This window comes from Lipotes vexillifer, unplaced genomic scaffold (assembly GCF_000442215.2).
Source record: "Lipotes vexillifer unplaced genomic scaffold, Lipotes_vexillifer_v1.1 scaffold63, whole genome shotgun sequence".
Lineage (NCBI taxonomy): Eukaryota > Metazoa > Chordata > Mammalia > Artiodactyla > Lipotidae > Lipotes > Lipotes vexillifer.
In genome coordinates this window covers 2,241,875-2,253,272 of record NW_006784492.1, presented here as the reverse complement: position 1 = coordinate 2,253,272, position 11,398 = coordinate 2,241,875, and the positions used below count along the sequence as shown (strand labels likewise).

General features: G+C 59.6%; 1 protein-coding gene across 1 annotated transcript in view; it reads left to right on the top strand.

The window, feature by feature from the left end:
• Positions 1-10,406, top strand: part of TADA2B (transcriptional adaptor 2B) — a 13,045-nt gene extending 2,639 nt beyond the window's left edge. Inside the window, exon 2 of the mRNA XM_007456870.1 lies at positions 9,420-10,406. Coding sequence (XP_007456932.1) covers positions 9,420-10,406 — 987 coding nt within the window. The remainder of the gene's footprint in view (positions 1-9,419) is intronic.
• The last annotated feature ends 992 nt before the right edge of the window (positions 10,407-11,398 follow it).

Sequence of the window (11,398 nt, the reverse complement as noted above, 5' to 3'; positions counted from 1 at the left end):
GGGGGGGGGGGGGGGGGGGGGCGGCTTCTGGGAAGCAGGACTTCTTAAACCTTAACTTGCACATGAATCACCTGGGGGGCTTGTTAACAATGCAGGTTCCGACTCCCGGCCGGCAGCAGGCTCGGCTGTTAGGAGAGACAAAGCCGGGTGCTTCTCCCTGCCGAACCGGTGGTGGGTTTCTGGGGGACGCTAGCCAGGCCTGGGGGTCCACAGGCCACGCCGAGGCGCCAGCTCCAGTGTCTGTAGCTGTGCTTTCTGGGGCTGCTTTACCCTGAGCTTCACTGTGCGTCATCAGAAGCTCCTCTCTGCTGCTCTGAGATGTGTGTTGTTTTCAGGTGTGCGCTCCTAAGCGGCGTGTCCCACGCTTGCCGACGGCAAGCGCCGGTTCTCGGTGACGCTCCTCCCAGTGGCCCTGTGGGGTGGCTCTTAGTTTACAGCTGAAGAGCAGCGACTCTGAGAACTTAAAGTGCTTGTGCAGGATGCCCCAGCCTTCCACGCGGTGGAGCCAGGGTTTAGACACAGGCCTGACCCCGGAGCCTGGGCCTTAACCTCCCGGGGTAACGCGAGGAGCCAGGTCTGGACCCGGCTCGGCGGGAGGTGAGTGGGTGCACGGGGCGGGGCGCAGGAACCGGCTTTCGTGGGCTGAGTGTGGAGTGTGGAGAAAGGCAGTGGGGACGGTGGTGCGGAGGAGGGTGACAGCCTTCATTCCGATTTCTCCGATGGTTCGTGTGAGCACGGGGTCGTGGGGACTTTGTGCGGACAGGCCGCCGTGAAGCCCGGGCCATCTGCTCACGCCGTGTCCCGGGGCTGCGGGCCCGGCTAATGGGTGCCGGCAGTAAGGCCGGGAGGGGTTGGGGACGAGCCGCAGGGGCCGGGGGGGACACACAGCTGTGACGGCGAGACCGGGGAAGGGCTGGCGGGTGGACCCACAGGGTCTCATCACCGTGGGTATTGAGACCTCCTCCCCCAAGGGCAGCCGGTTGTGTTGTGGACGCTGTGCAGATTGAGAATGAGACACAGATCCTGCAGGAACGCAGACACAGATGTAAACACAAGGCTGAAATATTCTACGTTTGTTGATTGGTTGCTGGAGCATCGAACAGTTTGAGGGAGGCCCGGGCTCCTGCAGACGGTGGTCAGGAGGACTCTAGGGGGAGGTGGCGTTCAAGCTGACCTTGAAGCTAGATTTCAAATTGAAAAAGGATGCGAAGTTCTCTGTGGACTCTGTGGGGGCTTGTGCTTGTGCACATACATTCGGCCTGATTATCGGAGGCAGGTGGAATGTCCTGAACAAGGAGTTTTACTCTTGTAGATGACAGTAGGGGCCCGTTGTTTTTGTTTTTGTTTTTTTTTTGGCGGTACGCGGGCCTCTCACTGTTGTGGCCTCTCCCATTGCGGAGCACAGGCTCCGGACGCGCAGGCTCAGCGGCCATGGCTCACGGGCCCAGCCGCTCCGCGGCATGTGGGATCCTCCCGGACCGGGGCACGAACCCGTTTCCCCTGCATCGACAGGCGGACTCTCAACCACTGCGCCACCAGGGAAGCCCTGGGGCCCGTTTTATGTCAGCCCCTGTGCTAGGTGCACAGAGTAGCCCCTGGGTGAGGTCTGGAAATAGGTGTTTACAGACGTTCTCCTGGAGTCCTAATGCAGTGGGTCAGCAGAGCCTCGTTTGGGGACCATGAGAACGGTCACCTTCTCAACCAGGCACAAATCCCTTCTGTGTGTTGGTGGGAGCGGGCAAGTCCATCCCGTGAGCCTCCTGTCGGCGGGATTCTCAGTCGCCATTGTGGATGGGGAGGAGGCGGCGGGGGGAAGAGCCTGGATGGAGAAACCAGCCAGGATGGGCACAGTTATGCAGAGCAGCGTGACTGAGAGCCCCTGGTCGGCTTGTTAAACGCGGGTCCGGCCCCCCTCCCGCTCCGGGTTCTGAAGTCGCAGGTGTGAGGCTTGGTGTGAGAATCTGCACTTGTAACCGCTTCACCGGTGAAGCTGCCGCTGGCCCAGGGACCCCACTTCAAAACCACTGATGTGGAGCACGGCCTGCGACTTCTAAAACTCCTATTATTTTAAAAAAAGTATATATTTTTATTGTGGTGAAACATACATAACATAAACTTTGCCATTTTAACCATTTGTAAGTGTCCAGTTCGGCGGCATTAGTACATTCACGTTGGGCAGCCGTCACCACCATCATCCCCAGAACATCTTCACAGACAGAAACTCTGTCCCCCGTTTCCAACCCCCCCCCCAGCCCCTCGTAGCTGCTATTCTACTTTGTGTCCCTATGGGTTTGCCTGTTCTAGGGACCTCACGTAAGTGGGTTCATGTAATAATGTTTGTGCTTTTGTGACTGGCTTGTTTCACTTAGGATAATGTTCTCCAGGTTCGTCAGGGTTGTAGCAGGTGTCAGGACTTCCTCCCTCCTTAAGGCTGAATAATACTCCATTGTGTGGATGGACCACCTTTTGTTTATCCAGCCTTCCATCGATGGGCACTTGGGTTGCTTCCACTTTTGACTGTTGGGAATGATGCTGCAGTGAACATAGGTGTGCAGATATCTGTTGGAGTCCTTATTATTTTGGGTAAATACCAGGAGATGGAATTGCTGGATCTGTGTAATTTTTTTGAGGACCTGCCACGCGCTTTTTTTGCAGTGAGGCACACAGCTTTATCAAGCTCTTTCACATGTAACCTGATTTGACCTGAGAGGCTTTAGTCCCCTTGAGGGCCAGTCCCCTCAAGGGAGGGGTGAAGCTGGTGAATCCTGAGTGAGTTTAGGGAAGCAGACATGGAACCTGGAACTGGGGGGAGGCTTACAGAACTTTCCAGCTAAAAAGCCTAGCAGACAGGATTAGTGACCCAGGGAAACAGGGCCCCTGGAGTGGCTGATGACCTGGAAGCACAGACGAGAAACCCGTGTTAGTCACCGACCTCTGCGGTCGGAGGCGGCCCTGACCCGGACAGCAGCGCATCCCGGAGGAGGGGTCGGGCTGGAAGGCAGGGGAAGGTCTGGGGCCTACGATGCGGGGTGGGCGGCCCAGGGCGTCCTTCCAGCCCCCAGAGGCAGGCGGGCTGTTTTCTTCACTGTGAAAGGTGACCGGCCGGGGCTGGAGGAGGCAATAGCCGCGTCCAGGGCCCCGTGTGAGCTCCGGCGCAGGGAGCTGGCCCGGCCCGGGGTCCTCGCAGCCGGTCCGGGGAGAAGGGCATACGCGCACGCGGGGGCGCGGCGGCCCAGGCGGGGCTGCAGGTCCGGCTCTGGGTCCGAAGCCCAGGTTTAGTCCACGGGGCAGGCAGACGAGAGTAAGGAGTGACTGAGGGAGGCCAGTGCCCGGGCTCCTGCTCGCATCCCTGCCACAGGCTCCGGCCCTTGGTCCCCGTGGCGGGCGGCCCAGGCGCTCCTCTGGGCGCGAGGAGAGCCGTGGGGGGAGCCGGCCCTCCGGGCTCTGAGTCCGCCCTCCTGGGCCGGCGGCTCTCAGGCTCCCGCCTCGGCCCGCTCTCTCGCGGCCCCGCAGGCCGCTCGCCCTCTGCTGCCCCGGGGCCCCTGCAGCGTCCTGGCTGCCCCCGGGGCCTCTGCCCCGGCCCCCGGGGCTGCTGCGTTGCTTCTGTCCCCTTGAGGGCTTCTTCCCTTAAAGAGAAAGGAAGCTGGAGCCGGGCCTCTCTGGGGAGGTGCAGCGCACGCCCGCCCCAGGCCTGGCCCCTGAGCCTCCGGAGCGAAGGCAGGCGCTGCCGCCGAGAAAGGATGTGCGCTCCTCAGGATGCTCTAGAGCAGAGCCGCCAGCCTGCACAGGAAGGATGCTCTGTGACGCTGAAGATAGTCGTTCTGTTAAAGGCACTGGTTTGTGCACAAAGATTGGACTGAACTCCCCGCCCGGGAAGAAGTAAGGTGGTGCGGCGCCCGCACACATCCCGGAGGGCAGAGAGCGAGCCGTGGCCGCACTTCTGCGGGGTGGCCCGTCTGGAAAGGAGAGTGGGAGCCCGGCGGCGGGGCCCTGCGCTGCCCTTTGCACGTCTCAGAAAGCAGCTGACTGCACGGCCTGCGCCACCGGGTGGGCGAGTGCTGGCCGGTGCCCTGGGGGTAGCTTCACCTAGGGTTATTCTCCCGGTCCGTAAAACGTGGGGAGTAAAGTCAATGGTACCTCGTGGGAACTGCTAGGAGGGTGAAATGAGCTGACAGATGCAAAGGCTTGTACACGTTAACTGCTACTATTCATGATGATTTTTGTTTTATCCTGACCAAACCCTTTAAGAGGAGGAATTACAGATCACGAAGCAGAAGTTGAGAGGATAGGGACCCCACGCTAGTGAGTAACTGAGCCAGAGTCTGACCCTAGTTCTCGGGATCGTCAGAGCCTCCCTGGAGGAGATGATGTGGGTCTTGAGAATAAACACAGGTTGTGGAAGTGACGCTGACAGCTTCGTAGTAGTAACAGTAGCCAACATCCATGGGGGCACACTGTGCCCGGCACTGGGCTAAGCACTGTGCGTGCATTACCTCATTAACTCCCCCTTCTGTGCGTGAAGGAGGTGGTAGCATCACCTCCGTAATTCAGACAGGGAGACTGAGGCACAGAGAAGTGACTCGTCTGAGTTACTGAGCAGTGACGGGGTGGAGCCAGGAGTGGGTCGCAAGGCCCGGCCCCAGCCTGTGCACGTGGAGGATAGTCGGCATTTGTCTGGAGGATGTCGGCACAGCAGCACGGAGGGCAGAGACCCCGAGGCGGCGCCACTGGCGGGAGCGGGCCGGCCCGCAGTGCTGGCGGCTCTCTGGACGGTTCTTTCTCCCTTTCCCTGCTCAGGTGCTGGAGGCTGGCACGCGTGGGCCTGGAAAGGCTGGAGGGCGTGCAGAGCAGCCCGAGCGCCCGGTGGAGCTGTTGCCCGCTGGGGCCTCCTTCCTCCTGCAGAGGCCGCACCCTGGCCTGGGTCTAGTGGCCTTGGAAAGTAGACCTCACGGGCCCAGTTCAGTGTCTGAGAGACACGTCTTCCTTTATTTTTCGGAGGACTTAAGGAAGCAGCATCCCTAACTCTCCTTACGTTTTTGCAAAGATAGGAGTCTCTTTTTTTCTAAGCGTTTAGCGTTAGACTTCGGGCTACTCGCGGTGTGTTACTGCACGCTGCGGTGGGAGCTGAACCAACCGCAGGATACAGTTGTGTTCCTTGTTTAGTTCTAGTTGTACTTGAAGTGAACTTTCTCTTCAAATCTCTTTCCCCCAAACTCACTTTTGTTGCTGCTGCCTGCCCAGCCGTCTGTCTGTCCATTCATGCTTCATCTGTCCTTCCATCCATCCATCCTCTGTCCATCTGTCTATCCATCTGTCTATCCATCCATCCGGATTAAGCAACAACTCTGACCTTGAACATGTGAGGGAAAGAACTTCCCTCCCATTCACTCTCCTGCTGTCACATGGGACGCTGTAACTTGGTGATGGGACACTTCTCTCACTTGTGTGGGCTGGTCTTGTGTGACCACTGACACGTGAAGATTGAAGGGTGTGACGAGCAGGGTGCTGGGCCTGTTGCTGTTTTTAACCATCATCTTTCTATGGTTTCGCTTCCCTGAACCTGTCTACCTTCTGTGGACTCCTGTTAGAATCAGAGCTGGGTCGTCGCTGTCATTTAGACTGTTCCATTATGACCCTCCCTGTTTGAGGGTCCTTGGAAACGGGGATCTTGCGTGCTTTCCTGGGCCTTTCTCAGTGCTCATTAAGCTCATGTGGTGGCCCCTGGGGGGGGGTGATTCTCTTCAGCAGCAGCTGGCGGCCAGTGTCTCTCCTAGCAGTGGCCTGCCTGAGGCGGTGCCCGACGTGACTGCTGATGGGGGTTCCTGGGCTCCTGGTGACAGGGCGCTAGCCCCACTGATCTGTGGCTTCATAAATAATCCCTCGCCCGGGTCCATCTGGAGCCAGAGACCCCCTTTGTTACCTGAAGAGGAGCTGGATAACTGAGGTGTCAGCGCAGGGCCCGCAGCTGTGTGGCCCTCTTGCCTGGCGAGGCCGGGAACTGCCTGGCCTCCACGCAGCCGCGGGAGTGTGCACATTTGCAGAGCGAGGCGCGGAGCCACGGAAGTGTTGGGGTGTCGCCCCCTGGAACACAAGAGCCGTGTCTTTTAAGGGCTCTGTATGTTTTTCCTTTACACATTTTGGATGAAAATCTTAGACCTGTGTAAACAGAGAATTGAGGCAGAATTTAACTTTACTTAAAAAGTACTTGTAGTTTTACTCAAAAGAAGTGAAAAACCAGCACACGGAATCCCTCGCGAAATGTGAGTATCTTGCATCTGCCCAGTGCGGGGCCAGCACTGGCCCAGAGCCACTAGCGCACGCACAGACAGGCCCGGGGCCCCACCAGCACCCCCGCTGAGGTAGCTGCCACGGTTCGTCCTCCCTGGGTCTGCACACTTCCTTCCGTGTCTCTGGGCCCGGGACGCCTGTGGGGAGCGCTGGCCCGGTGCTTGTGGCGCGTCTGTAATTTGGGGTTGGCTGCCGGGCCCTGGCCTCACAGTGGTGAACAGAGCCGACCAGGGTCCCCTCTCCTGATGCTTCCCTCTGCTTGGGACTTTTCCTTAGTTTTAAAAATGGGCACTACGTTCATAACGTTGAAAACGCTAAGTCGTAAGAAGGTGTGCAGTGAAGCGGCCCACTGCCAACCCCACCCGATGCCCTGGGGGACGGGGCTGGAGTCATGTGTCCTTAGAAGGTGTCTGATGCACCACAGGCGGAGAGCTTTCTGTCTCCCAGGCGTTTTGGCACGAGGGCATGAGGGCAGCAGCGTGAACAGCCTTCTGCTGCGTGCATTTTCAGCTGCCCCATGTGGGAGCGAACGCGGGTGAGGCCCCGGGAGCCCTCACCGGGAGGACGTGCTGTGCATCCCTGGCCTGCGGCCCCCGGGCTTCCTTGCTGCCTCCACAGCCTCTGCTCTCTGTTCCCAGAGTGTCGGGATTGATGGAGAGAACCTCAGATCAATGAAAATACCTTGGTTTGGTCAGATGCAACTTTACTGCCGAGAGCCCTTCTGTTCTTTCAGGGTTTAAATTTTACCCTCAGTGTGGTGCTCTGAGCATCTGATGCTTTCTGGGAGGCAGGTCGCTGGGGTTCAGGGTGGACAGCGGACTTGCTGGAGGGCAGAGCTCTCACAGCAGGTCTGCACCGGACCGGGGACGGGGCCCAGATATGGGGCCCAAGTTCCTATGCACGCAGCCTGGGTGGAAGCTGCGGTGATGGGGAGAGGCTGAGGGGCGCGGCTCCCGGAGCTGGCAGCTCAGACCAGGCGCAGGCGGGCAGTCCCGCTCCCCAGACACGCTCACCAGGGTGACATGCTCCCGAAAGGGCGTGGGTCAGGGACAGTGTCTTCCCAGCGTGTCCCAGGGGCTCCTGGGCCCCAGGGTGGGGTGGGGGAAGACCGTTACCGTCCACGAGAGCCTCGCCGGCCACTGAGGGGGGCTCCTGCTCCTTTACTGTGGGACTCAAGGCTCCGAGGAGGGCGGGGCCAGCCTGCGTCAGTGACAGTAGCTGTTGGGAATGGTTGTGACTTGCTTTTGTTTTGTTTTTTGGACGAAATGCTTCCTGGGGAAGGATGATGACAGAGTTGATGCTAAGAGTGAGTGATTTTGTGTGTGTGTGTGTGTGTGTGTGTGTGTGTGTGTGTGTGTCTGATTTTTAATTAATTTATTTTATTTTATTTATTTTTGGCTGTGTTGGGTCTTTGTTGCTGCGCACGGGCTTTCTCTAGTTGCGGCGAGTGGGGGCTACTCTTTGTTGCTGTGTGCGGGCTTCTCATTGCAGTGGCTTCTCTTGTTGCCGCGCACGGGCTCTAGAGCGCAGGCTCTGTAGCTCTGGCTCGTGGGCTCAGTAGTTGTGGCTCGCAGGCTCTAGAGCGTTTGGTTTTTTGGCCCTGAGGCATGTGGGATCTTAGCTCTTGGACCAGAGATCGAACCTGCACCCTCTGCACTGGAAGGCTCTAGAGTGCAGGCTCAGTAGTTGTGGCGCACGGGCTTAGTTGCTCCGCGGCATGTGGGATCTTCCCGGGGCAGGGCTCGAACCCGTGACCCCTGCATTGGCAGGCGGATTCCCAACCACTGTGCCACCAGGGAAGAAGCCCGCTAAGAGTGATTTTTAAAGCAGCAAGCATGTAGTTTCTCCATGAGACAGAGTCTAGCTTTAGCTCTGGTCCTCCCTTTTCCCTGCATGGTGCTCAGAAAGAGGCCTTGCAGTTAGGTCCTGGTCCTGCCTTCTTTGTTCCGGTGCCTTTCAGCCCCGCCCTCTGCGCGGCACCTCCGGGAGGGCCGCTGGGTCTGGTCACTGTACCAGGGATCCTTCCTAATGCTTCCCTCCCCTCCCCTCCGTGCCCACTTTGTCGGCAGCGTCAGCCCGAGGGGGCCGGCTGTTTTCTTGGGTTCCAGTTTGGCCTTTCGGGGTGCATGGAGCATCCCGATCTCGGGGGGCGGGGGGCGCAAGTTTCCGGGGCAGAAGGCAGCCTGTGCGATGCCCCGGCAGCTGCCAGAGCCGGGAGGGCAGAGCGCGGGGTGAGCGAGGCCAGCGGGGTGCTGAGTGGCTGCCGGTGAATGAGTGCGCATTCTGGGCAGTTACTTTCTGAAGTGGCTTTAGCGGTTGACTTTGAGGAAGAGGCCTCTTGGCAGAAGGAAAAGATTGAGGGAGTTGTACGATTTCCTCCCATTAATAACCCTGTGTTCGCGGGCAGTTACCTTCTGTAGGAATGAACGCCTGCTTGCAGCCTGGGCGTTTCCAGCTGCCAGACCACGGGGTCTGTCAGAAGTGATGGCTCGCCTTCCCTCTTGAAAGGCTCTTTCCCACTCAACCCGACCGCCCCCTAGGAAGGGGACAGGCGGACCCTCGGGGCCGGGGTGTCAAAGACCGGGCCTCGGCCCTTTCTGTTGGGAGGCGGGCAGCGCGCTGGAGACCCAGGCGCGTCTGTTGTCTGGCGTGGGAATGGAGAGGTGGGCTGGGATGCGGCGGGCGCCCCAGGGCTCTGGCTGTGCGCCTGCGTCCCGTGAGCCCCTCAGCCAGACAGCCGCCCCCGAGCGCGGGGCGTGTGGCGGGCAGATCGGCCTGTGCCAGGGGCCTCTGCTCGCCCTCTTAGGGAGCCCGGAGGACAGCGGGGGTCTCAGACATGGGTTCCAGCCCCACTCCGCCGCCAGCTTGCACTGTGACCCCGCACACGTTGGCGCCTCTGTGGGTCCTCACTTTCTCGCGGGCGGAATCCTCGAAGGTTCCCTCTAGCGCTGACTTGCACGCGATCAGCCCAGCCCAAGAGAACGTGCAGGAGGAGTGTCTCTCGGGAGGGGACCGTAATGATGCTGTAGAAAGTAGTTCAGGGAACCTCTGTGAAAGCGTTAAGGGAATCGCGCGAACCCCGAGTCTGACACTCTGACTTTGGAAGTGACCTCTGACCTTTGCCCTTGTAGGAGGATATGGCTGCTCACGTTGGCGCTTCCCGTACTCCCCAGGAAGTGATGGAGCATTACGTAAGCATGTACATCCACGGAAACCTGGGGAAAGCCTGCATCCCCGACACCATCCCCAATCGGGTGACAGACCACACCTGCCCCAGTGGAGGCCCCCTGTCTCCCAGCCTCACCACCCCCTTGCCTCCCCTAGACATCTCGGTGGCCGAGCAGCAGCAGCTGGGCTACATGCCGCTGCGGGACGACTACGAGATCGAGTACGACCAGGACGCCGAGACGCTCATCAGCGGGCTCTCGGTCAACTACGACGACGACGACGTGGAGATCGAGCTGAAGCGCGCGCACGTGGACATGTACGTGCGGAAGCTCAAGGAGCGGCAGCGGCGCAAGAACATCGCGCGCGACTACAACCTGGTGCCCGCCTTCCTGGGCAGGGACAAGAAGGAGAAGGCGGCCAAGCGCAAGGCCACCAAGGAGGAGAAGGAGCTGCGGCTGAAGCTGCGGCCGCTCTACCAGTTCATGTCCTGCAAGGAGTTCGACGACCTCTTTGAAAACATGCACAAGGAGAAGATGCTGCGCGCCAAGATCCGGGAGCTGCAGCGGTACCGGCGCAACGGCATCACCAAGATGGAGGAATCTGCCGAGTACGAGGCGGCCCGGCACAAGCGGGAGAAGCGGAAGGAGAACAAGAACACGGCCGGCTCCAAGCGGGGGAAGGAGGACGGCAAGGACAGCGAATTCGCCGCCATCGAGAACCTGCCCGGCTTCGAGCTGCTGTCGGACCGCGAGAAGGTGCTCTGTAGCTCCGTGAACCTGAGCCCCGCTCGCTACGTGACCGTCAAGACCATCATCATCAAGGACCACCTCCAGAAGCGGCAGGGCATCCCCTCCAAAAGCCGCCTGCCCAGCTACCTGGACAAGGTCCTGAAGAAAAGGATTTTAAACTTCCTCACGGAGAGTGGTTGGATTTCCAGGGATGCTTCCTGAAGGCGAGTCCCTGTGAGACCTGGAATGATGCTGAAAAGCTTGTGAGCCAAAATGACCGGGGCCGGGGGTGGGGGGGGGGCGGCGGGAGGGGAGGGGCGAGGAAACGCTTTTTTTCCCCGTTGCTCTTTTTTAAACAAATTGAGTTCTCTTTTGGGGGATATAAATTCTTTTTATGGTCCTCTTTAGAAGCAATAGTAACACTCAGATCGTGAGGGAGACAAGTATCTATTTTAACTTAGTCCTGAAAGTAATACTTTAAGATGACGATTTGCCTTTAAGTGTTCAGTTTGGAGAATTACGAGATGGGGTAATTTCCCTTTGTGAGTTTCTTCCCTTTGGTACATGACTGTTGTGCCGCGGGCAGAGGGACGCCTTGCCCTGCCGGGCTGCCAGCTTCGCCCTGTGACCTGACACCCCGGCACAGGCCGGCACGTGGCACTTTAGATGGGGCCGGGCAGGGCAGGCGGAAGCGAGGCCGGGGGGAGCCAGGACCGGCGCCCGCAGGGACTGGAGAGCAGGAGCGTGGTGTGGACCAAGTTGGCCAAGTGGAGCGCCCGCGGCTCCCGAACCCGACCGCCCCGGCTAGTTCCGGGGGGCGGGGCCACCGTGGGAGGAGCAACGGCCCTTGGCAGGCTCCCTTGGGTCTCGGGGGACACCGGGCCCAGCACGGGCTGCCAGAATGCTGGGGCTGATTTTTGCTGCTCTGGGAACTTGCATGCGTTTTACTTGGAAGAACTCGTCTTAGAAGGTTCACGGCTGAGAGTTCTCTGGGTTCTGGCGTTAGCTCCCCCCCAGGGTTTTCACCCCGGTTGCAGGGACCTCTTTCGCCGCGACTCTGGCCCTGCATCTTACTTTGGGGTGGCGTCAGGCGCTCAGCTTGGCGAGGGCGAGGCCTGCCTGGGCACCGCTTCTCTGGGTCACCGTCTTGAACCACACTCAGAGGTGGCGTCTGCCCGGCCTTGTTTAGGGACGCTCCCAGGGGCGCTCTTTCG